The sequence below is a fragment of the Neopsephotus bourkii genome, unplaced genomic scaffold, assembly GCF_033783945.1.
Source record: "Neopsephotus bourkii isolate Nb327-2 ecotype Australia unplaced genomic scaffold, CSIRO-AGI_Nbou_v1 NB_1768, whole genome shotgun sequence".
In the NCBI taxonomy this organism is placed as follows: domain Eukaryota; kingdom Metazoa; phylum Chordata; class Aves; order Psittaciformes; family Psittacidae; genus Neopsephotus; species Neopsephotus bourkii.
In genome coordinates, this window is record NW_026902242.1 from 4892844 (window position 1) to 4918746 (window position 25903).

General features: G+C 41.2%; 1 protein-coding gene and 1 long non-coding RNA gene across 5 annotated transcripts; one reads left to right on the plus strand and one right to left on the minus strand.

The window, feature by feature from the left end:
• Positions 1-779: 779 nt before the first annotated feature.
• LOC133225926 (very-long-chain enoyl-CoA reductase-like) lies at positions 780-25219 on the plus strand. 4 transcript variants are annotated; one of them, XR_009729322.1, is made up of 13 exons: positions 780-1475; positions 11812-11862; positions 12371-12422; positions 12749-12793; positions 14117-14220; positions 16176-16291; positions 16411-16516; positions 20852-20924; positions 21015-21058; positions 22452-22509; positions 23209-23297; positions 24180-24306; positions 24406-24505. XR_009729322.1 is itself a non-coding variant. In XM_061378873.1 (13 exons), the coding sequence occupies exons 1-13, from the start codon at positions 1449-1451 to the stop codon at positions 24531-24533; spliced, it is 939 nt and encodes a 312-aa protein (XP_061234857.1). In that variant the 5' UTR covers positions 780-1448; the 3' UTR covers positions 24534-25219. The 4 variants fall into 4 exon arrangements, 3 of the variants coding, with proteins under 3 accessions (XP_061234857.1, XP_061234858.1, XP_061234859.1); XM_061378873.1 differs by having other exon boundaries at positions 24261-24306; positions 24406-25219; XM_061378874.1 differs by lacking the exon at positions 24180-24306 and having other exon boundaries at positions 24406-25219.
• Positions 16681-21560, minus strand: LOC133225930 (uncharacterized). The gene is made up of 3 exons (XR_009729323.1): positions 21431-21560; positions 20661-20820; positions 16681-16994 (listed from the first exon to the last, which is right to left on the minus strand). It is a non-coding gene; the product is annotated as an uncharacterized LOC133225930 (long non-coding RNA).
• Positions 25220-25903: the final 684 nt, after the last annotated feature.

Here is a 25903-nt window from a genome sequence, read left to right on the forward strand (position 1 = left end):
TACATTTGATGGCGCTTAAAACTTACATCTAAACCTCACTCCAGTTTTACACTAGCTGATCTCATTGCAGACACACCAAGGGAAACAAAGTGTTATGACTTGAGGGTGTTTTTAAGAGCAGGCAGCTTCTGGGAGGCCACACGATGAACCTTAAATTCCTTCTGTATTGGAGATTTGGGGTAGTGGTGGTTGGTGTTAACTACAGTTAAGGGGAACAGTTAGCCACAAACTAGTTGTGCTGTCAGCACAGCGATAGGAGCTGTGTTTCTAACAGATTTCCTTCCCCAGGCTACACGCTGTGCTAACACAGGGAACCGATTTGCATAACTTCTGTCAGCCTGAAGCACTGCCTGATCGCTTTTGTGTACAGAAGGTTAGTTTAAATGTTCTTTCTATTTGCCTTCTGATTACTTTTCCATATTGGACAACTTTCATGTGTTTGAAATGTTTTCCACGCTGTATGAACACAGAGCATCTGGGAGTGACACACACTGAGAGAGAAAACTGTCAGCTGATGGAAAAGCAGTAATTGTGTTTCCTTTGACATAAAACCCCAAAAGGTCCAACCTGGCACAAAATTTGACCATTCAGACTTGTGGTCATCTCGAGAAGGCGTGTACACCTCTCCATAGACCTCCTAGGCTTGCCCATATTTACACTAGGAGTGAATCCTGTCCTGTTGCGTGCTCCTGATTGGCTGTCCAGCTTTCCAGCAGAGGCCTTTTCTTTGGGTGAAACTTATTTTTTGATATTCCATTTAAGTAACTTTGATAGTTAGAATTCCATGGAATCAGGTTAAATTTAGGGATTGCAGGAGGTTTTCAAACAGCACACAGCATGTATCTTTCTGTCTAATGGAAATCTATGGCAGTGAAGAAGCAATGTTCCTTTAGAGCAGCATAGAACTTGCTGATATTTAATTACCTTAGCTCTAGAAAAAGGATATCATGTAAGGAAGACTGGGTGGAGGAAAAGCAGCACCAGCCTCTGTACTGCTTTATGCTATGCGTTTAATTCTCAGCGGCGGCAGGAACACATCACAGGAGAAGAAGGGATCTCAGCAGAGTTCTGTTGTCAGTCCGATCACCCCTGAAACACAATGTAAACTACCAGAGGAAGAAAGAAGGCTGTTTCTAGTGCAGGTTATCTCATGAAGCTACTTCAGAGCTGCAAAAAAACCCTGAAACACGATTGATTTCCTGTAGAAATTCTGCAACGTTCAAAGCAAAATAACCCTCCCCCCTTGACAGACAGGCCACAGAACCGACGCGCCAGGCGGTCGGTGAGCATCGCTCTCCTCTCCCAGCCGTGCGGGCAGTGCACGGAGCCGCCGGGGCCCCGCAGCATGGACCCGGGCGGGGCGGGGGGTCCGAGCTCCGCCTGATTGGCCGCAGCGCGGTGCCCGGGGCCGGTGCCGCGGCGGGAGGCGGCCGGAGGCGGTCCGCAGGATGGGCACCAGAGCCGGCTTCTTCGAGGTGGGTGCGGGCCGTGCCGGGGGGAGGCGGACGGGGCGAGCCCGGGCCGGGCCCCGCAGCATCCTGCCCTCGGCAGACGGGGCTGCGCGGGGTCCCGGCGGGCTCCTCTCTTTTCCCCCTCCATCTGCATTGGAGCACCCGGGAACCGGAGCCATCCGCTCCAGGGTCTGCCCAGCCAAGTGACTGCCCCTGGCGCCGGGCGGAGGGAGCCGGTGAGGGGGGGCTTACACCGCTCGGGATGGGGTTCCTTGGGGCGAGGGGGAAAAGGGGCTCCAGCCCGCCCTGTCCTTGCCTTTCCCGGGCACGCTCCCCTCGCCGCTCCTCCTCCCCGCGGCCCCGGTGGTCCTCGGACGTGGCCCCGGAGAAAGAGGAGAGAGGAGGAGTCCGCGGAGGCGCAGGATCAATGGCTCTGGGCTTCCCGGGGGTTCTCCGAAGCCGTGCTCAGGCTGCCGGGATGGGTCTGGCAGCGCATCCCGGCCGTAGGGAAAGAGCGAGAGCGAGGAATGTTCTCGGCACCTTCTGTCCCCAACTTCTGGGAAGACCCCGCCACCCGGTGCGTTCGAGTCTTGCGTGGGAAACCATAAATCGCCAGACGGAGTTCAGTACAGTCAGCTCCTTGTGTACAGAGTGCAGAGTAACGTGCACTGGAGAGTGTGAGGGGTAATGGATCTCACCAACTTATATAAATAGCCACACCGGCTCTCTGCTAGAATTAGTGAGGCTGTAGAACACAAAAATGCTTCGGAGTGGCTTGCGTTGCAGAAACAGGTCAGTACAAGCTAAACGGCAGCAATCCTGTGTTCCTGCAGGCTCACGCTCCAGTTTCTGCAGCACGACTTGCCTAAAAACAAACACACCTCCTTCCGCCGGGCACAATCCAAACCATGATAACATTCACAGAATTCAAAACTACCTGAAAAGTGGCTGCTCCTCTATTACTTACCATGGCCTAAAAGTTCTGATTTTGCTTTTCAAAGCTCTCATGGAATCCTAGGTTGGAAGGGACCCTAAGGACCACCTGCTCCAACCTTTCTAGGCAAAGCATGACCTAGACTAGATGTCCCAGCACCCTGTCAAGCCAAATCTTAACAGTGTCCAACACCAGGGAATAGAAATAGTAGAAAAGTGTACTGGAAATGACAAACAATTTAGGAAAATAAGCTGCCTCTGGCTCTTGCGAGTGCAAGGTAGGGACCTACAACCTCCTTTTCCTCTGCAGTGTTGGCTTCCCCGGTTGCTAAAAGGAAAAGCAACCAAGCTTTGCACTGCCTCCTGCATACCTACCAGTATCCCAGGCTCTTGGGAAATCCAAAAGGAGGAGCAGGCATATGTGTATTACCCTTCTGAATGTCTTTTGTCATTGTCTGCTCTGCAGGTTTGCTCTTCTGCCTGAACTTCTAAATAGCACTTGTTACTGGAAAACATCAAAAGCACAGATATCATTAATGTCACCTGACTTTACAGATGTGGAAACACACGGAAGTGGAGTGGTCTACTCCATCTTGCTAGGCACAAAGTCTTAGGTAGCTCTCTGAGCAGTGCTGTTGTATATCACTTTCTGCACTGGTCTCCTCACAGAGTTCCTTTCTGTTACAAATTCATTGATTTAGAACTCTGACTTGCATTTCCCCACCATGCATTCAAAACAGAGCTTTCAAAAGCGAGGTGGTAAGTGTCCCACCTCTCCCAATCTCTCTAGGTGTTACAAATGTTAACATTCCCTGTTTGAGGCATTGTAGCATTCTGAACTTCCCCCCATATATCTTTAAACCATTTACCCTTTATTGCTATTCTATGGCACTTCCTTATAGGAATCACGAGGCACTTTACGATCACCAAACTGTGGCTGACTGAATTGTTTAGAAATACGACTATTCCAAGTTTAGCAGAAGTTCACTGGTGGAATGTTTCTTCCTTTTTTGTTGAGTTTGTGCATTTGACCACACTTAGTACACAATCAATTTCATAGGTTCCTGAGAACATAGTATGCATGGATAAAATTACTCTTTAGTGACAGACCTACAAAAAGATGGGCAAGAACATCAGGCTGATTGTGAGTGTCCACTGGCTGTTAATTCCCTTCCTTTTCTTTATCGGAGTCTTTCTCAGTGCAGTCAAGATAGAAACACTTAAAAAAGAGGCAACATGGCATTACAGTGACTACTAAGAAGCCAGTGAAAGGCAGATTCAGCTTTGGAAGTACCTTGAACTTCTTATTTTGAATTAGCTGTGTTCAAACAGCCAAGAATTAAGAGCAACCACCTAATTCAGCTGGGTGTAATGCTGGGTGTAACGGATGGACAGCAAGAAAAACTAGTGTGTCTGAGTTATTTCCCTCTATTCATGTCTGTGGCAGAACCAGTGTGCAAAGCCACGTCCCTGTACTCCTTCCTAGACTTATGTCTCCCTGACTGCCTCTACATTTCTTATTCTGTAATAATGCCAGATTAGGTCTTGTCTACTTCAAGCATTGGTATGGTTCTAATTTCACCTCAGCTTTTTTATCACTTAATCACATAGGAAAAGCTTAAGAAGAACTACAGTTTAAAGAAATATGTGCATGCCTGAAAGTACTGCACCTGAGAATTTGAGGAGATTCACCTTCACAAATGTAGAGATTTATGGTACAGACTTGTATCTAGATAACTAATATTCTCTAGGAGTGCTCATTTCTCCAAATTGATTAGAGCTCTTCTGACCTATTTCACCTATGCTTCAGAGCTTATGATACAGTTTATCCTAAAAGTGCCTGCTTTTCTCTTTTCCATACAAAGTATGTCTATATGCCATCCTCGGATGTAAATGTCTGTAGTGGAGAGCTCTGAAGTTAGGCTGATGAATTCTACCTTTTCTTTCTGCTTTACAGGTGCAGGTCTGCAAAAGCATTTCACGTAAAGAAAATGGTGTGATGCTCTGACTTCTGGGGGGGAAAGATACTTGAACAAATGCACTCATACTGTAGAAAATCAGTGGCATAAGAGCTGCAGTTGTACTTTTGCTTCCTTAACTGGCTTGGATGTGAAGTGCCTTTTGTGAGCAGTGATAGCCAAAAGTGTTTTGGAGCCTTCCCTCCCTGAGGATAGATTGAACTGACATGTGCAGTACAGTCTAAAAGCAATAATGTACTGACCTCCCTTGCTGGCATTTAAAGTTTCCCCCCTTCTGATTGCCATGAAAACCCTCTGGATGCAAGGCAGGGGTGCCTGCTGCCAAGCTGACATTGCTGAGATGTCACAGCTCCTGTTACAAAGGCTTCTCCCACTCAGAGCTTTGCTGTCTAGAGCCTCATCGACTAAGAGCACTGAGAGCAAGTGCCAAAAGCAGGACTGCAGATGAGTTTAAGAGTCTGTATCCTCCAAGGGCTGCCTGAACAAGACAAGGCCACATGAGAGACATTTGAATGATCATTTAAAGGGACACTGGTGGAATTTTTGCTCCAATTTGGAGACATTTGCTCTGTTCTCACAAGTAACACATAGATTATTATCACAGAAAGAGATGAGATGATACGGAAAAATATTCTCCCTTTCTCTGCCTTCACCACTTCTCCACACACTTACCAACACATTCTAACACTTAGTTGTGCTGCTTCACTTAAAAGACAGCAATTTGTCCTTTTTTGTCTACGAAGCTTGAGAGAGAAACCCAATTTTGCATAGGAAAATATGCTAGTAAAACATTACTTGGGAGGAAGTAATCAGAATTTGAAGGCTATGTTTAAAATCAAGTCCTATTTTAGAAAAAATAATGGACTTCTCTGAAGCATATTTTAACAGGTTAATACAAATCTTGTAAATTCACCTGTCAGAGTAAGGTCCAAACTTCCTAGGGCTTCCAGTCTTCCTGCCCTGTAAAAAACAGCAGACCTATCCTCGATACCAAAAAGATAAAGGGAAAAATTGAAAAGGGGGAAAAAATATCTCTCTCTCTTCATTCTCTTCAATTCCATGTCAAAAGCATACACCGGATATACATTTTTGACACCTATACACCAAATGATCCATGAACAGTAGTAATGGAACTATAGATACTGAAGTTAAACATTGCAAATCACAGTGCAAAGAAATGATTATGATTTCACTAAGAATTTATAAACCTCTTCTACCTGAATATTATCACCATAAATTAAAGCCCTGAGGCAACAAACATTCTCCTGAACATGGAAAAGGCTACACAGTGGTGTTGAAAAACTTGGATGTCTACTTAGTGTTGAGTCAAAGCTGGCTGAGCTTCTCAGATGGAGTTAATCCAGCCTACCGCATAGTGACAGCGATACTCAGTGAATGATGTGACTCTTCAGTATGCCTGGGAAATTGGCAATGTGCAGCTCTCTGTTAGCCAGTGTAAGTAAATACCCACTGAGTCAGTATTCACTGGTGCAGGTTCCTTTCCCATCTTGTATGTCCTCCTGGAAGATGTCATGCTAGTAAAAGCTGGAAACCTTTCATAGGCTTTCAAGAGCCAGAATTTGCTGTGAAAGCACAAACCTCTAACAATCCTTCTTTTGTCAGAAATAAACCAGCCTCCCACTTTGAGGGAACACACCTTCCTTTTCCTTCCCGACCGTTCTTACACTGACTCCTTTTATCTCCTGCCAATTATATAAATGGATTTGTTTTTCTGAAGGATGACCATCTGTAGCTTTATGTCTGTTAACAGTTCTGGTCCAGGTCCACAAAACAACTTGTGGTTTGCCATGCCTTCAGGTTAGGCACCCAGCTGCAAAAGCAGATTGGACAATTTGGTTAAGGTATCCAAGTTTACATCAACTCTATCCCTTCACTCTGTGGTATCCCAAGCGGCATCCACTGTAGGGAAATGCTGAACAGAATCACAATGTCCAGAGACAGGAATTCAGAACTTCTCTTTGTTAGGAGACTGTGCTTTTCACTGGAATACACTCCAGCCCTTTCCTGCCTGTACTTTTTGGTCTCTCTTGAATCCTTTATTCCTTGATGGTGGCTAAAGCCAGCTATGGGCAGAGTGGGGAATGGCAGAATGCCACTTCCTGGCAGTGTGTCTAACCATTACCTATACAGGATGAAGTAGATCATCTCCTTTGCTAACAGTTTAGTTTCATTCAAAAATACTCTAAATGCTGTGCATTGTGCTGAGCTTGGGATAACAATGCTTACTGGATCAAGGTCCTCCAGGATTTAGATGCAAGCATGCCTAACTAACAGATCTGAAACTGGTGAAAGAGCTAAAAATGTACTATGAGTTTCAGCACAGTTCAGACAGTGGTGCTCCCTGGTTCGCATAGGCACAGAACTTAGGAAGCTGGGGAGTAAGCACCTAGTGTGTATCTTGTGAACCTGTAAATGTTAGACATCCAAATTCTACAAAAGTGAAATTTAATTGCATAAAACCTTCTCAGTATGGGTGTCACTGTATCCTTTCTCTTTATACACAGTCAAACAATGTAATAAAGTTTTAGTCTCTTGAAATGTGAGCTAATTGCTTCAGAGAGGTAAGGCTCTACTTAGCTGGACTACTTACAGAATAAGGTACAGCCCTCCACAGGTAAGATGATGACATTTCGATTTGTGGTTAAACATTTGCCTTTGGTTCTGCTTTGGGATTCCTCATGCAGCATGTAGCTAAGCTATGGAATTCCCCACCTCAGGACACTGTGTGCAACACGTTTACACTGGTTTAAAAGGCCCTTTGGCTTAACAATATCGACTTCAAGGAAGTTATTCCTGATACGCCCTTGTGTGAGGTCACACTAAGGCATGCTTCCTTTCTTCAGGACCAAAACAATCTACCAGAAAAGTCTCAGGAGACAGAGAAACTGGCTAATTCCATAGGAAAATAAAAAGGTTAGAAAAAGGTAGTTAGGACTGGGCAACCACTGGATTTTTTTAAGTGTTAAACTCCAGGCACCTGACTTGTGTAAGCACTCTAATAGCTCAGAATGAATTCTGCATTACTCTTTCTCAGGCTGATTAGTTCCTCCACTGTAAAATAAGCAGGGTTTTTTTACTGAGTGATTTAGAAAGAAATCAATACAATAAATGTTTATGTCAGTCTCACAACATCTCTCTCATCTGCAGTTTACTCAATCTGCTGAGTACAAATGGCTGCAAATACGAGTTCCAAGACATGATAAATGTGTCAGTATTGCCATAATAGTTATCATATAATTTCTGAAGATCTGCTGATCCTTAAGTACTTGATATGGCTTTAAACTATTTAAACAGGAATTTGATCGACTCTATCCTTTTTTTAATCCTATTTCAGGGACACTGCATCCTAAAAATTCATTTCTAAATGCTCTTTGCTCAACTGCGTTTCCTCCATGAATAAACTTTTCCCCCTTTTATTTTCTGAATTAAAGTTTAACTGCTGAAGGTACTTTTCTCTGCTTATATCATGTATTGATAATACCCTTTGCCCTCAAGCTTTTCTAAGCAATTAAGAATTTTTCTGTTTTGAAAGCCACTATCAGTCTTTAATCCTTATACAATAGATTTGTCATCTTAACATTGGAGATACATAGTCACTTATAAAAGAGTTTTAACATATCTATCCTTGCACAAATGTGCCTATTATTGATTAAGTTCTACTCAATGTAGTTTTAGAGAAGCTGCAATTTAAAATACCTTTAAAAATTCACACAAGAAGTGGACTGTAAGTCATCCTGCACTAGTGCAGGCCAACAGTCAGTGTCTAAATGTGCTAAATGCTTTGAAAACACATAGAAATTCAAGTTCTCTGAGCCAAATAATTTCTGTTTGAAAGAGATAATACCCATCAGTAAGTGTTCCAAAAACAGATTGCTGGGTATCTAAAAACTGTTGCCAACCAACACATTAACTGACTTGGTGCTGTGCCTGAAGACTGGAAACACTGTGTTCAGTGCCACCTGGGTTCATGCGGTTGGCCATTATGTTCAGAAAAGATGACATTTCTTGATATCAGAAAAGATGTAATCTCTGTCTCTTAAGCAGGGAACATCTAAACTCTGGGGGATGTTTTGATACAGCTAAGAGGTGTGAAATTAGAATAAATGGTCACCTTGTTTTCAATCTGTCATTGCTTTCTATGGACTGGAGTGGAATCTGAAGTTGTTCCATCTTTCTGAAAAGGGAAAGGTTGATATTTGCTTAGATCTTGAAAGTAACTGAAAGTAATTGAAATGCCTGAAGTTCAGGAATGGGTGTCCAAAAAAAAGAAAATGAAAAATAAAAAAAACAAACACTGGATAATTTAGGTTGCAAGGGACTTCTTGAAGTCATGTAGTCCAATTCCTGCTCAAAGCAGATACAGCTAGATCAAATGGCACTGGGTCTTGTCCAGTCCAATTTAAAATACCTCCAAGGATGGAGATTCCACAGCCTCTCTAGGCGATATTTTTCCAATGTTTGGCCAAGGTCATGGTGAAAAATTTTCCTTGTATCTGGTTGGATTTTCCGTTATTGCAACTGGTGTCTGTTGCTTCTCACCATTATTGTAGAATGGTTTGCATTGGAAGGGACCTTAAGCTCATCCAGTCCCAACCCCCTGCCACAGGCAGGGACACCTTCCACTAGAGCAGGTTGCTCCAAGCCCCTGTGTCCAACCTGGCCTTGAGCACTGCCAGAGATGGGGCAGCCACAGCTTCTCTGGGCACCCTGTGCCAGCGCCTCAGCACCCTCACAGGGAAGAGCTTCTGCCCAAGAGCTCATCTCAGTCTCACCTCTGGCAGGTTAAAGCCATTCCCCTTGTCCTGTCACTACAGGCCCTTGTAAAAAGTCCCTCTTCAGCTTTCTTGTAGGCCCCTTGTAGGCACATTATCACTGCGCACCTTCAAGAAGAGTCTGGATTCATCATCTTTATAGACTTCCTTTAAGTATTTGAAGAAATGGGCCAGTACAGGCAGATATGTCACTTCGCCAGTTCAAAGAGACGTGGTAGAATAGAACCAAAATCAATATAGAGGATCTTGGGTAATTTGTTTTCCACACTAATTCCAGAGGTTCACAGAAGTACCTAATTTTCTGCACAGCCACTCTCATGCAAACCACAGAGCAAAAGAAAATGCTCCATAATTTTCAGTCGGGCCTTGTGCATAATGAGAATAACCCTACTAAAAGAGAATGAGTGGCAGAAAGACATCCAAAACCAATCTGTAATTGGCCTGGAGGAGGTTCCTCTAATACAGCCACTGAAGACCATAGACAAAAACTACCCCTGGGGAATCCTGATCCAAAATATGTATGCTGGGAGTGGGTATGGAATGGGAAGGAGACTGCTAAAACTGTGGGCACTGCTGCAATCTGTAGGACAGCCCAATGGTATTCAATGACACAAGAGTTTCAAGATACATTAAAGATTTAAATAATCCTCGTAGGAATATGGCATCAGAAGGAATAAAAAATGTTTTACAACCCCCACAGTACTTGTTCTGTGGACTGCAACAGTCAAAATGCTATGTTTCAAGAACCACCCTTTGGGAAGGGGTTCACTTCATTTGCTTTCCCATGGAGATGATCCACAGGGACATTAAAACTTGAAATTTGTGTTATTTCAAATATAAAAAGTGAAGGGAAAACACATAATATCCCAATAATCTATCACATATTCGTTACTTGTCCCAAAGGAGGAAAAATGCTTACCTCCCTTGATGTTGCACTTAGAGCTTACAATGCAGACGTAGAAAATATCACTGCATTGGTATCCCTTGTAGAGATCATAGAATCATAGAATAGTTAGGGTGGGAAAGGACCTTAAGATCATCAAGTTCCAAACCCCCTGCCATGGGCAGGGACACCTCAAACTAAATCATATCACCCAAGGCCTCGTCCAACCTGGTCTTGAACACTGCCAGGGATGGAGCATTCACAGCTTCCCTGGACAACCTATTCCAGTGCCTCACCACCCTGACAGGAAAGAATTTCCTCCTTATATCCAATCTAAACTTCCCCTGTTTAAGTTTTAACCCATTACCCCTTGTCCTATCACTACAGTCCCTAATGAAGAGTCCATCCCCAGCATCCCTGTAGGCCCCCTTCAAATACTGGAAGGCTGCTATGAGGTCTCCACGCAGCTTCTCTTCTCCAGGCTGAACAGCCCCAACTTTCTCAGCCTGTTTCATATGGGAGGTGCTCCAGGCCCCTGATCATCCTTGTGGCCCTCCTCTGGACTTGTTCCAACAGCTCCATGTCCTTTTTATGTTGAGGACACCAGAACTGCACAGAACTGATCAGATCTTATAGTTCTGGCTGAAGTGCTGCACCAATAGAGAACGAACAATTTGGGACAAGTAAAACAGAAATAAGATACTCTAACCAAGTGATCTCTTCAAAGCAACCCTATTAAAAAGATACTGGACTGTGACTCCTATTTTTAGTAAGGAATCATATTTAAAGTCTAATGTTAATCCATCTTCTTGGCCAGTTAATACCAAATGTAATTCATGCTAGATGTTTATTTTAACCCCCCCCACCACAAATCCAAACAACAAACTTTCAGTACAAAGTAATGACAGTCCCAGTCACTTAGTGTGACAGATAAGCTCTGGACTTTCATTCTTAGCTCTACCACAAAATTCTGTTACAGTGTTTGATGAGAACAAATTAAACCAAAGCACCACCTCTGTATTTTAGGTTTTGCTATCCTGCTGCAACTGGGCTTTGAGACATCTGGGACCTTTTCTGCTTGGCTGTTGATTAAAATCATAACCTTTTGCCAAAGTGCTCATTCCTTTTCAGAGCTGTAGCTAAACCATGGCTAGGAGTGTAAAATGCTAAAATGCAGCTATCAACACACGTGATCTGAGAGGCAAGAGTAATGCGGAATATTCCTACATCAGCCTCTTAAGGACCTGTGAAGTCCAGATCTTCAGCTGCATTTGTTCACTATGTCCACTAACGTTTTTCAGTTTCTTTACAATTAAAATATTCTGGGAACAATGCCCATTAATCTTCAATATGTATGTACTCTGAATATTGCTTACAGGCATATATATGCACTTGCCCCTCCCAACTCTCTTTCTACTTTTGCAAATCATAAACATTGTGTTCCTTAGTGATTCCTGTCTCTACCCCATAGTTGTTCCTCTTGCTGTAGCAGAATACCCCAGATCAGTGTGTTTTGATCAGTAAGTTAGCTACTTCTGCTTCTGAATACAATTTATTTGGCAAAAAGGCTTGTTTATTTGCAAGTTGTGTGCTTTGAGAACCTGGCTATGATTAAAGCGGTCTCTTGAGCACACCAGAAGTGTTTTTACCACAGTCCACGCATCTGAGAAAAATGGTGTCTCACCCTGAGCAATGACTGAATTTGGGAAGCAAGTGAGAGTTTACAGATTATTCAGCTGATCATTAGTAATTCTAATTTTGTGTCCTATCAGGTGGAAATCCTTGACTGGAAGACAAAGGAACAGCTATGCTTCCTAGATAAGGTAAAGCCAAAACCTGTTTAAAAGGCTAGGTGACTATTTAAAAACTAGTAACTTTTCTTAAGTAAACTTGGTGTTTATGAAGGGTATCTAATCTCCTGATAGCCTTCCTTTGGCTGATAGAGGCAATGATTATACACACTTCATACTGATTATAGACTCCTTCAACCCTTTTCCAGAAGGAGTTTTTGGGTGAAGAGGACAACTTCAGCTGCTTCACTGAGATGGTGCCAGTTGTGTTTTACTCACTCATAAGCCACCAAAGTGCCAGTGCTGTTGTAGTAACCCTTGATCATTGCTACAGAAGCTGCCTCTGAAGCAGATGTCACAAATTATCCTCCCTTTTTCCTGCAAGCAGTACCTTGAACCGCCCATACCAATGCAGCCATCTGTTAAAAATTTATGCTGTCACACTGTTTGAGTAACATTTCTGCTTGAATAGTCTCAGACCTAGTTATTGTCTTTCAAAGTATGCATCTCACATATACCGTATTTTTTTTTTGTTCCCTAGGTGGAACCAAATGCCACAATTAGGGAAATCAGATTGATGTTCCATAAATTATGTGAGTATAACTTTTGCAGCAGTTTGCATCACAACAGAATACACAGCATATAAACAGGAGAAAATGATGTCATTTGAAACATGTGATGTTCACACACATAATGCTGAGTAACCTGCATATGAATGTGATCACAGGGAGATTTCGGTATAGTTTTTTTATCCTGATACACCTTTGTATTTTTTCTGCTGCAAAATTTCTCACAGATACTTGTATTGAATAAATACCCCTACAGATTTTAACTAAATGTTCTCTTGTTGTGTTGCACTCATTATAGTATTGGATGATCTAAAACATCATGTATCACACAATTCTGTATGGTTTTACAGATCCTCAGTGGTATCCAGCAAGGCAGTCGATAAAACTTGATCCAAGTAAGTACTTGTGAGGAACAGAGTAACAAAGCTCTGAGCAGGGGCCTGACACAAAAGGTGTACTTTGCATGGGCATTAGCTCTTAGGAATGAGTTTCCAGCTATGTTAATTAGCACTATGAAGGCTGAAGAGAACCCAGAATAAATTGAGTACTTTGAAAGTATTGAACATATTTCCACCCATGTGCCTGGTGCTTGGTAATTAACTCAGGACTCTGCACATCGTTCCAATGCACTTTCTAACTACTGAGCACTTTTGTTCTCAAGATAGGCAACACAGAATTACGATACCAATTTCTCTTAGCTGCAGTGAAATGATCTCCACAGCGATGCTCAGCTGCTAGCACTAAAAAGGGGTATGAGTTAGAGCTCTCAATTCACATAATCCTCTGTTCTCAGGCAGGAATTACAGTCCTTTTGAGGTAAGCTAATGCAAAACACATTGCCATGGATGTAGGATTTGCTGACAAAGCTGATGCCAGCTGGCTGGCTTCGTTAATGCAGTAGTAGGTATTGCTACTAGAAGCCTCTTAGTACATGGCCTGGGTACACAAAAGAAAGTCTAATTGCCAAGCTGTGTTAATTCATTTTAGCGTTCAGTATAAAATGTGGCAAATTCTTTTACTTCCATTAAGTGTAATTTTATTTAAACAGTTCCTTACAAGTATACTGGTGAAAATTAGTAGGATCTGCCCGTGGAAACAGGCCTATGAGTATCTTATTCCCTTCTTCAAAGATCTACCTTACCAGATTCCTCTATGGACTTATGTTGTGAGACTTGCAATGGGAAAATCCAGGCTTTCTGGAGATTCCCCCAGATCTGGGCATTAGAAACTTGAGAACGAGCTAAAGTGCTGTGGAATCACCTCCTAGCTGGTTGGTTGGCAAAAAAGGAAACATTGAAAACCTGTAGGAAAGCCTTCCTATCTCAGATTATTCTAGCTTCTGTTTGTTTGACAGTGAGCAATGATAAGAGATGAAAGAGAAGGAGGTGCAGCTGACAAAGAGGCCAGTGAACAATGGTGAAGGCCAGTGACCCATCAGCAAATTCTGCTGTAGCAGTAATGAAGCAAGTCTACTAGACTAGGTAGCCACATAGGACCAAAAATTCTCCTAACTGACCTAGAGGATCCAGGCTTTTATGTGATTACAGGGATAAAATAGTAATTAAAAAATATAAACATCCTCAGTTTGTTTATTGAGTTTCCAATAAACCCACATTACCTCAAAGACTCCCACAGATGAGTTAAAGCACAATATAAAGCTAATACGCTGCCAAAGTTGACTTGAATTTCACTGATGTAATTACTTCTTTCCTTCTCAGAAGGAAAGTCCCTGAGGGATGAGGAAACCTTGCAGCAGCTCCCTGTTGGCACAACTGCTACCTTATACTTTAAAGATTTAGGGCCACAGATAGGATGGACTACGGTGAGCTACGCTTTAAGCCTGAGCCATTTTAATGGCTAATTTTTCCTTACATCGTTTTTGTCTCCAGTACTTCTGCATGATGCCTGCTTTGATAGTGGATGCAGGCAATGAATCTTCATTGCTTCAGTTCATTTAATCAGGGAAAGCAGTAAGAGGATGTTCTGAATGCCTGGTTCCCTGGGAGAGCAGCAATGGAAAACTTGCTGCAGGGTAGGCTGGCTCTGCTGAACTAACCTTCAGGTTCTCAGATGAATTTAGATGTCTACTGCAACATCAGTAGGAACTAAGTGCCTAAATGCTTTTGGGGATCTGCTTCATGGTGCCTGCGGAACTCTTCTGACAAAGATCAGGATTATACTCCTACAAGTTTGTCCTGAAGAAAGGCGTGTGACAACTTCACATGTCAGCAACTGAAGTGAGTTCACAAAGTAAGATCAGTAAGTAGCTGTCTGTGTGTGGCTGCTGGTGGCAAGAGAGTGACAGCTGATAATTTCTGCAGCATTAGCAGCCATTCACAAAGACCTCGCATATTTACTGTCTTAGCTCAAATGCAAATCCTGTACTTGTCAGGCAACTTGTTTATGCAGTGAGGAGACCAATGATGCACATATTACACTAGTTCTAAGGAAACAGCACAGAAGGAAAAAATACCAAATAATTTAAAGGCATATTTGCCATTTTTTAGGTATGAGACATTAATAAAAACTTGTGTTAACAACAAAGAACAAAGACAACATTCATAGGAGGGAAAATAAAAGAAGTCAAATATTCTGCAAGATTGAATCTTCACATCGTTACTTTGCATGCAATGCTGATAAATCAGGCAGCTATTTCACAACAGTAAGACAGGCAAAAGCTTCTAATGGCCATGTAGACTCCAAGACACACACACGTTAATATATGCCAAAATATCGCAGCGCAGAAAAACACCAAACTTCTGCCATTCCATAATCATTCCTTTCCATTCTGCTCTCCCTGACTTTCAAGCTACTTCAAATGTGAACCAAGAAATACTTCTGTATTATAAAATAAAGAAGTTAAACTCGTCATCTACAATCAAACCCAATCCTCACTGCAGAAAATGCTAATTTGTACAGAAGTTGATAATACAACTTGTCTGAGTGTCAAAAATAACTGTAATACATTGAAAACAGTGGTTGGGGTTTGGTTTCTGGTTTTGTTTTGGTTTTTATTGACAGAAGTACAATCAATTTCCCTTCTTTCTCCATAAATGAGGTATGGGCCTACCTTCCTCACCTGCAGAAGTGTGAATAATCCAACTGTTAACGTTTGGTCCAAGGTTAACTTGACTTTAAAACGATGCTCCTCAGAAATGCACATCTATTTGAAATGAAACCTAGTTAGATAATAGCTTCTTTGTTTTCCTCTCTACTTTTTTTTTTTCCTCTTTGTGTTCATATTAAAGACTGTTTGAACACATAATGTATTGGTTGTTTCCCAGGCTGTGCTAACTGCTCATACAGATGGGGTCACTCGTGAACACTTACAAGCTGTGTTTCCAGTTTTAACAAAATTAATCCCTTAGAAGCAAAGCTCTTCTTTTCCAAGACAAATTCTTCACCAGATTTCATTTTAACCCAAAATAAAGCAATAGTTTTTCAGGGCTAGAGAAGGGCGAGAGCTGTGTAAATGTAACATGCATGCATATTTATCATGATCTCTGGGCTGCCGTTACTATCTTTTCATGTCCACACTGTGTCAGCTGCACTAGCAATGGCTGTTTGTATGCAATGGAGGCAAATGCACTGCAAATGTTTACATGCATGACTACCAGTTTCATAGCCTAAGCTCAAACCTGCTGTTCAGTCCCTGCCTCTCTAAATGCCGTCTTGGATCTGTGGAGGTGTTTATCCCACTGCATTAGTTATCACTAAGAAACCAAAGCAAAATCATCATGTAATTCAGTTGTCTAATGATTTTCTCTCTTTTTGCAGGTATTTTTGATAGAATATACAGGTCCATTGTTCATCTATTTTCTGTTTTATTTCCGCATGCCTTTTGTCTATGGACTGGATGAGAGGTTTACATCAAGTCCGCATCCAGTAGTTAAGTAAGTCCTTTTGCAGGCCTGAGCAAGTATTTCTTGTTAGCATTGTAGTCTTATTCCAAATGTCTTGCCACACTTGTTTTTTTAAGCACTCTTAAATGCTTTTGTCTTGCTGTTTCTAGCTTGGCATGTATCTGCCATTCTTTCCACTACATCAAAAGGTTGATTGAAACAGTATTTGTTCATCGGTTCTCCCATGGAACTATGCCACTGAGGAATATTGTGAAGGTAAATTGTGTCAGAATCTATCCATGGCCCCTCTTGCAAATCCAACCTAACCAACCTATGCTCTGCCTCTGCAGCACAGACCTTTTGGTGTGGCTTTTGCAGTAACACACAGCAAATCTCACCTGTAAAGCTGTAATTCTATCAAGAGATTTCTTAATGTTGCTATTGTATAACCCACATGTTGCCATACTGTTATTTATGTTATAATAATCTCATTGCGCTTTCAGAATCACTCATCTAGCTCCCTGGCAGAGAAGGTTTTAGTAACAGCGTGAAGTTTTAACATAGCACAGGCAAGCACAATGTTGAATGGTTTTGCCCTGAACACTGTCTTTGCTGTTAAGCAACTGCTAATTTAGCTTGGATCCAGCACAAAGCAGTTTGGTTGTTCTGTATTTTCTTCTCCTGCAAGAGCACTCCCTAATGTTCCTACTGCTTCTGTGCCATAGGGCAGTTGTTGAGATGCAGGCCTAGATGTCTGTGAAGTAGTACAGTGAACTGCATGGTTACGAGTGGGCTGCAGTTATTTTACAAATGGCTGCAACAGAATACACAAAGGTATTCAAATACATGTTTTATATTCAGGAAGACAGGGAACTGGAAAAGCCTATAGTATCAGCATTTGGGATTCTAGCATTTGGTATTTAGACAGACCCCTGGAATTTGCCTTATGGCCATCATACTTCCAGCAACTGAAGCTCTACCTTGTGGCTAACTCCTAATGGATGTGTTCTGGTAGTTCTGGTAGCAGCTTCATGCTTTCCAAATGGAGGGAGGGTCTGTAGTTGAGCAGCGACCCTCAGGAAGAATACTTCCTGCCAATTTACTGTGTTTTCTGCAGTGGAAGGGTACAGGGGTTGTTAAAAGGCTAGTAGATTTCTTAAAGCCTTGCTCTTGACACAAGACCAGCTAATGCATGTTAAACAGCAGAAAAATGAGAAACTTTACCTTGAAAAAGGATGTGTGCAGTGTGGTAAGTTTTCATTTTCTCACTGCTGTCTCTGACAACTACTTGTTCCTTTCAGGCCATACAAACTTGTTGCTAAAATTGACATTTGTACTGATCATTCTGATTGCTTCAACTTTTCCACCTTCTCAGGTTGGTTGTACTCGCTTTCATCTGTAAAGTTGCTCACAGTTCTTCTATCTCTTAGCAGTGCTTGGGTTTGATCTGCTTGTATAATTTCATTTACTTCAGTGGTTTTACTCCAAAATTGTGCCAGTGAGAAAAGTATCATATCCTCTTCCTTTTTCCTCTCACATGCAGGTGGTAGACAAAGCTTCTTGCTTCAAGTGTTTGATCGCATACATAGCAGATATACATAGCCTATTTCCTAAGCACCTGGAATCTTATCTTTAATAAGACCCACTTCAGTCTCAGTAAGCAGAGATCTAAGACAGGAATTAATGAGATTTGTGATTTTCATCCTTTGTTTCCCAAATGGAAATAGGAATAAATGATGCCATAAAATGCAGCAGGGGTTCATCAAAAGCAGAAATGTAGAACACCTGATATATGTGGACTTAGTAAACAACTGGCTCAGACTGAATAAGATGGGGATGAATACAAAAATTGTGTGGTGATAAAGTAACTAACTAAAGGAAAGATGATTGTGGTTGTGCTGGAAAAGCATGTCAGGCCTTTAATACTAGGGAGGTACCAGTGGAATTCCTCAAAGATTATAGCCATATAACTAGTCTTACTGAACATTTTCATGGGTAAATAGAAGGGATATTGCTGCTTTCTATAAAAACACCTGGAGGAAAAAAAAACCCTAGACCTAAAGAAATACCATTTAAACCAGAAGGCAATATAATGAGACAAACAGAAGGGTATATGCTAGTCATGAATAAACACAGGCAGGGCATTAAGAAATAGCTGTGGCCATCATAGGGATCATCAGTTAGAACAGAGAAAATAAAAGTCCTAGCCATAACTTTGTGAATTTAGGAATAATTTATTTATGGGATCCCTGCAAGATTTGATCTTGATCCACAATTACTTATTTTTTTTTTCATAAAAGATCGTTGTAAAACTGTATTATTTACCTGGAATATGAAACAGTCACAGAAACACTTTCTTTTGAAAGCCTACATGTAGTCTGCATGTACTCTTTCTACCTGAACCTCACTGGAGGCTTTATGAGCAATACGACTTCTAGTGGCAGCTAGACATTTGTCGTGTTCCTGCTAAGGACCTTAGCAGTGGCAGACTCCACTCTTAAAGCTTGTTTTCTTATAGCTGAGGAATACTCTTGCAGCAAAACATGTTCTTTGGATGAACAGTACTTGCTCAGCCTAATTACAGTGTGTATTGTTGGGAGCTGAGCCATGATAATTTATTTGCTTACTGAAATACATTGCCCTATGACCCATCCTGTGCCAAGCCCTGAAGTTAGGGACAGGTTTTTCATAAGATGCCATTTCAAGATTACAAGAAACTGTTTCTTCCTAGGTTTGTGCAGCAGTTAGTAAATTGTGGGTTATGCTGGAAGAAGCTAGTGTTAGGGAGGAAGAAGTAGTTTATGGATAGAACACCCACTAAACTGTTCCTCATGGGAGTCATTCTTCTGGCTTTGCTGCATTTCCTGAGGAAAAGGGAAGTAATCACAGGGCAGGGGGTTTGGAACTAGATGATCTTAAGGTGCTTTCCAACACTAACTATTCTATGATTCTATAATTCTCTTATGTCCCACCTGATCTGTAATTACTGGATAACAATTTGCTCTTTCTCATCAGCTAGCTATTAATATATAATCTCAGAGCAAGGACATACCATGTGCTTGTATAACAGCATACCCCAAAGGGTGTCTATTTTGTCTGAGGTCTCTGAGAACTTCAGTGGTTCAATTAACTCTGAAATGGAAGTGGGAAGACAAGGAAATGTTTGATACCAACATTTGCAACAGATGGGAAGGTTTACCCTTCACCAGCATTTGCAGCAAAACACACCAGCAGACACTGCAGTCAGGTAGTATGGGCTGCAGATGCTGAGGTAATCACTTGTTTGGGGTATTATTACTAGAAATTCAGTTCTGGTTTGTATAGACTGAAAAATTCCAAGTAAAAAACCAAAAAGTTAGATCGGCCAGAACAGGAAAGAATGCAGCCTTAAATAAAGATTTACTCTTCATGAGCAGGAAAGGAAAGCTGTGAAGGAGAAAGCAGAAAAGCCTAGAAGTGTTTAAGGTATGTGAACCTATGGAAAGCCACGAAAAAAGCATCACAAGAAAGAGTAAGAGGGGCAGTGCTTCACTTAGGTGAAAATGGGAGGGAAGGAAAGATCAGAGAAAGGAAAAGGAGAAATGGTGAAAGGAAGATGAAGAGCTCAGTTTTGGTCTTCCTGAAGTGCAGGGGATAACCAAACATGCCCTAAAACATGAAAAGCTGAGGCACTAGGTTTGATAAAAGAAGGAATCTCAACTGATGAGAGGCAAATTTCAGAGTTGTTGACAAGGGTTAAGGTCCGTCTCTGCAAGACCCACAGGTGGGAGCATAGAGGAAGAAGAGGAATAGGCCAAAAAAGGGCCTTCCTCCTACCTGTGGATATATATGGTGGGAGAAGATAACCTGTCACCAAGGTAATGAATGAGTGTCATAAGAAAAACCACAAACGGCAGGGCAAGGAAATCCAAATGAGAGGCAGAGATTGACATTGTAAGTAAGTTTTTCATGGATGAAGCCTGTGAACGAGCTTTGAGATTGGTCAGCCCAGCCATGAGGTATTTTAGCAGAGTTTAGAGAATGGAAGCCAGGTCACAGAAAGCCAAAGACAGCAGCAAAAGGGACAAACTAAAGATACCGCAGTGCGAGGGCAAAGGAAAACGTCAGGCACCATGACTGTAGGTAGGAAAAGTTAAAGCATGGGAAAGAAAGAAAGAAAACTGATGGGGTGAAGGAGAAGAAGAAAGGCAAGAGATTGGGCAATACAAACTAATAAGCAGAGAAGAAAGCACAGTGCCTGAATCTGATTTTACAAAGTCTCAGTGGTCAGCATAACAGGTCTCTCTTCACCATATAGCCTAGGTGGCACTTCATCTTTTGGCTTGCCAGACAAAATAGATCTGTTTTCAGTACTATGATCATACTTTCTAAAACTGTTTACAAACTTAACAGCTTCAAGATATTTGTCAGGAAATCTTACTGGATGCGCACTGTGTCCTTCCTGTAATCTCCTGTTGTCTGCTCCTGCCTTACCACACTTAGTACTGTCATTTTCTGTTGTATTATCAGCAGCTTGAAGAATCAGCCCAATTCATTGCTATCAGCGGTCCTTGCAGTGAATACTGGCCTAGAGGATTGTACTAAAACAAAGAAAAATTCCCTGTTTTTCAGAACTGCTTGTATTACTGGGGATTTGCAGCTTGGCTTGCTTATTACATCAATCATCCTCTTTACACTCCTCCTTGTAAGTAGCAAAACAACTCTCAATATGATTTAAGTACTTATGTATTTGCCTATTTGTGCTACTCACATGTAAACTTTTTTGTTTTTATAGCTTATGGGAAAAAACAGATAAATTTTGCTGTGATCATGTTTCTGGTAGGTTTGTTGTTCTTTTAATAAAATGACAAAACACATTGCTTTATTTCTCATGTTGTATAAGTGGGTGAGTGAGTAGGATAAGCAGGTATTTAGAACTTCAACAGCAGGGACATACTATGAAGCTGACCACTTGCATACTGAACAATCTATTCAGTTTTTAATGTGATCTTGTACACAAGGGAAGATTTTGATTTAGTATCCATTCCAAGAGTGGGATAATTATCTCTCATAACCTTTAAAAGAAGCCTTGAACTAACAGTTTGTGACACTGTTTAAAAGCCGGTGAGTTTGTTTTGTGAACTGCTGGAGTGTTAAGGATCACAACAGATCACAAAACTCAGAAAACTGGCCAACCAAGCAAGTATATACCTGTTGCTGATCATTTCCAGGGATAGGTGTTCATTTTGCTGGGCTTCAGAAGTTTTTTACAGCTTTCCTTAGGAAGAAAAAGCCTTAAGTCACTGCCTGTCCATTCTCACAATTCCTAGGAACATTTCATACATGCAGAAGCAACATTAGAGTAGCCAACAAGATGTACCTGTTCTTTCTATGTATATGTAACTTGTTTGGAACATCAGCTGTTCACTTGCTTTGGGAAACTGTCAGTAACTACAGGATCTCATAGCAGCTTCCTAGTAGGAAAATTCTGTGAGTTCATCATCTGTTTTCATTTTATAGAGAGACTACATAGCTGACAGCACAGAGCTGGCAATAAAACTTAGGAGCTCTGACCACCAGTCATTTGCTTTAATAGTTATGCTTTGCAGATGCTGGAGACAGCCCATAATTGTGTAAATGGGTCATTTCAAAACACTTCCTGCATAATTGATTGGTGAAGCATTATTTCAAACCAGTGGAGGAAGCTGGGTCAATTATATTTCATGATTCTTATAAATTATACTCTAGAAAAGAAAACTTAAGAGTCCTTAATTTTCCTTAGTATTCTAAGGAAACCGGAACTATCCAAATGATGGGGGTTTTGGTGATTTTAAAGACATAAGTATAATCAAAAGATAAAGCAAGTTTTTATCAAAAGATAAGCAAGGTTTACTTTTATCCCCTTTGGTTTACTGCCTTTAGATCTCATAGGGATTATATAAGCAGTAAATCTGATCCTTTGGGCAGAGAGTCCACATTTGCTGGCAAATCTCATAAATATATGTGAGTATAATATAAGTACATACAAGTACAATATGGGCTCATGTTTGAACCAAGACATTCAGTCCCCCTGTCAGACAGCAACTGTGGTTAAGGATATTTATTATGCTTATGATGGATTCTTTCCTCCTACTCCCCCCCTTTTTTGTAAGTACCCCAGGAAATAACAAAAGGAAGAAGAGTCAGTAGATGGGAAGCACACGTTTAACCCTGTCATGCTTTTTTCTTGCAGCTGTGTGAAGCTGGAAATTTTTCCATTCATGTTGCACTCAGTGACCTTCAGAGAAATGGTAAAAACTGCACTTTGATTAAGCCATTCAGTACTTCTACAGTTACTCTACCTCATAAAAGAGGGATCCTGGAGGGTGTTGATACCTGCTAGCTGACTGCTGTGGGAGCACAGGTTGCTCAGAGCTGTTGAGACTGGATCCTAAGGGAGATCAGACAGTGCAAGGAATCCAAGATTGTTGCACTTCCTATCTTACTGGAATTTTGATCATTTCAGATTGTGTTGGGGTGAGCAGTTGTATTAGTTACACTGGTAGTACAAAATGAAACAAAGCTAGTATAAGCTATGCTTTGGTGAGCACGAGGAAGTAATTTCACTGGCTTCTATAAGGGGCACAAGATCTGTGTTCAGGCCTGGATCCCTTAGGCAGGAGTCAAACATCTTACAGCTATCAACTGTGACTGCTAAAATCCCATTTTGTGACAACCTAAGAAAACCTTTAACTTCTAAATCTAAAACTTAAGGTACCTCTTCTTACAGGAGTGGCTGTGATCAAAGGCATGTGTAGATGACTTTCTAATGCCCAGAACATTTCCTCCCAACCCTTCCTGTGTGTCCAGAGGACATCCTGTTTTCCCCCCACATCCTGCTTGTCCCTCTGACAGTGATGAGACACAAGAGTAGGCAAGTTGGGTTGTCTTTATAGGAAACAATATACTTAGGAATGTGAATATTTTGTGATTTGTTTTCTGATCTATAGGATCCAAAACCCGTAAGATCCCATATCCAACAAGGAATCCTTTCACATGGCTGTTTTTCTTTGTATCTTGCCCTAACTATACATATGAGGTATGTATTTTCAAACAAGATGTTTAGATTTTAGTTTGGCTGAATATATTTTCATTTCTTTTGGAATGTTAAACATGAAACAGTTCCGTTCAATACCTTTCCCCTCCTCTCCTAAACCCCATAAAATCAGATTTCAGACAGGAACTTGCCTGTTTTTCCTCTCCTTCACTGAGGCAGAGCTAACCATAAACAGATAGTCCAGACCCTGTGCCTGTGCTTCAGGCTGGACTTGGTCTTAAAGATCTTCTCCAACCTAGTTGACTCTATGAATCCAAAGCAGTGCAAATTTTGCAGACAAGAACAGGGAGATTGCCACTGAATGTATGCTGCAGTGAGGGGATGGGGGCATCTGGTGGGGTTATAATATGAGGAATATCACACACAAATAGAAAACACTGTGGTAGAGGAAAACAGACCCGGGTCACCCTCCCCATTTTCTTGTTATGCAGTTGCATGTGTTGGTTGTGATTCCTTTAGAAGCTTGAATCATTTTATTGCTTCATATTCCTTAATCAGGAGCCAAACTCCTGACTCAGGTTCAAAAGCAGTTAAAACCAGTGCAACTCAGTGTAAAATTCACTCTTGCACAGAAAGACAGCATCAAGTTTTAACTTCAGAGGTGATTAACAGATGTTAATGAGAACAGAATTTGGCCTCAGACAGGAAGTTATTGTTCCTGGCACTGATGATAAATACAAAGTAGGCAGAGAAATGGAAAGGACACTATGTTGTAATGCTTACCTTTTGTTCATGATAATAGCTGTGGAATCAAACATGAAGATTTTGTTTGTGATAAGAAGGCACTGTTCACCTTTTGGCTAAAGGTTATTAACACTAGAAACTGATCTGGCTGACCTTGGCTTTTTTATTTACCTATACTAGGATAAGGTTGGTTTTGATCAATAGAGACATAAATGCAAATGCTGTCACCAGAAACATTTTAAATTTCCTTGGCCAAAACAGGTGGGGACCTGGATCAGTTTCACTATCATGACTCAGTGTGTTCCAGGTGAGTAATGTTTTGGTACTTCTTCCTGAAGTGATGTCAGCAACAAGAGCAAGTTTTTAATCTGATACTGAAATGTATCTTTTTCTCCCTTCTTTCCAGTGGGGCTGTTCACTTTGCTTTGCTTCATTCAGATGACAGTCTGGGCAAAGGATAAACACTGCACCTACCTGCGAGAATTCAAGGATTATCCAAGTCTTCGAATGCCAATTATTCCCTTTTTGTTGTAAGAAAAAAGGTTTCCTTTGAATATTGCACAGAACTTCAAGAAGAAAAAGCTTATAAACCTCCTGCCAAATAAGTGAATAAATGTAAAGGGTTTTGATGCATGTTGAATCTCCACTGCTGAGGGAAACTGTATGCACTTGAAAGCTACACTTCTTTACGTTCAAGAATTCTCAACTCAGAAGCACCTTCTAGAAATAAGGCTTCACTGCACAGCTGGCAGTCAAAAGCCCCTAGAGTTCACTGTAACCTGACTGACTTAGATTCTCATGTACAAGTCTATTTAGATTGATGGATCAGAGATACTGAGAAGTCTGTGCTGAAAAGCAGCTCCAAATTTAGCAGTGGCATTCTGCAAGACGCAAGTACATTGGAACGAGGACATACCAGCTAACTACTGGAGAGCTCAGTTCAGCCAGCCTGAATACAGTTGCATGATCTGCCCTCTTTGACTTGAAAAAGAGTGTGCTGCCTGGAGGCAGGTGCTTTGTAACTCATAACACTACCAAAGAATATGAATGGTTTTCTGGAATAAAGAAATAGGCAATATCTGAAATACCTGATTTGGGTCTAACCCCTAATTTGCCAAAAGAATGTCAAGTGAGAAGCAATTCGTAGTATTTGAGGATGTAACACCCTGTGTTGATGGTGTTGGTGGGGTTTCTCTTTGGTTGGTTTCAGTCTTCTTCATCAGAAACTGCATACTAGTAATAAGGTTCAGAAGATCTGATCTATGCTATGTCTGTGATATTTGGCCTGTTTTCCTATAACAAGTCCTTATGATACTAAAGGACCTTTTACCCTGCATTTTATGTCAATATTCTCTGAATATTTTTTTATACACTTTGTAGATACGTGAAGTGACTGCTGGTCCTCAGCTCCCTTCCTATTTTCAGAGCCAAGAAGAAAAATCAGCTACAGTTTTGGACTTCCTGTGTTTTCTTTTTCACAAGATGTTCAGTGGGACTTAGCTGGGTTTTGTGCAAAACCTAGTAAAAAAAAAAGACTATTACATTCTATCTGAATTACATTTTCAAGAAACTATTTTAGCATATGAAGAGAATGCATAGATACTGTTTTGTTTCATGATTCATTTATTTCTCTCTAATGGATGTATAGAAGGATTTTTTTCAACTATTTGTAAGGGTGAAATACGCAATAAATTCTAGACTCTATTTTGAAATCAGTTGAAATAATTATGGCAAAAGAAGAAGATTACAGCTGGTTGCTGAAATTTCGTTATATTTTGTAGAGTAAAAAGTAAGAATGTCCTTAGATTAAAAAAAGTCTACATCAAGTGATGAAAAAAAACCTAACAAAGGAAAAAAACTCCATATGACCCGGATTTTATTTCTATATAACGTATCAGGATTTC

Excerpts from the sequence above, each read along its gene's own strand:
- LOC133225926 (XM_061378873.1), top strand. The coding sequence starts at position 1,449 with ATGGGCACCAGAGCCGGCTTCTTCGAG. Across the intron at positions 16,292-16,410 it reads AGTCCGCATCCAGTAGTTAA|CTTGGCATGTATCTGCCATT; the intron begins GTAAGTCCTTTT and ends TGCTGTTTCTAG. Across the intron at positions 16,517-20,851 it reads CACTGAGGAATATTGTGAAG|AACTGCTTGTATTACTGGGG; the intron begins GTAAATTGTGTC and ends CCTGTTTTTCAG.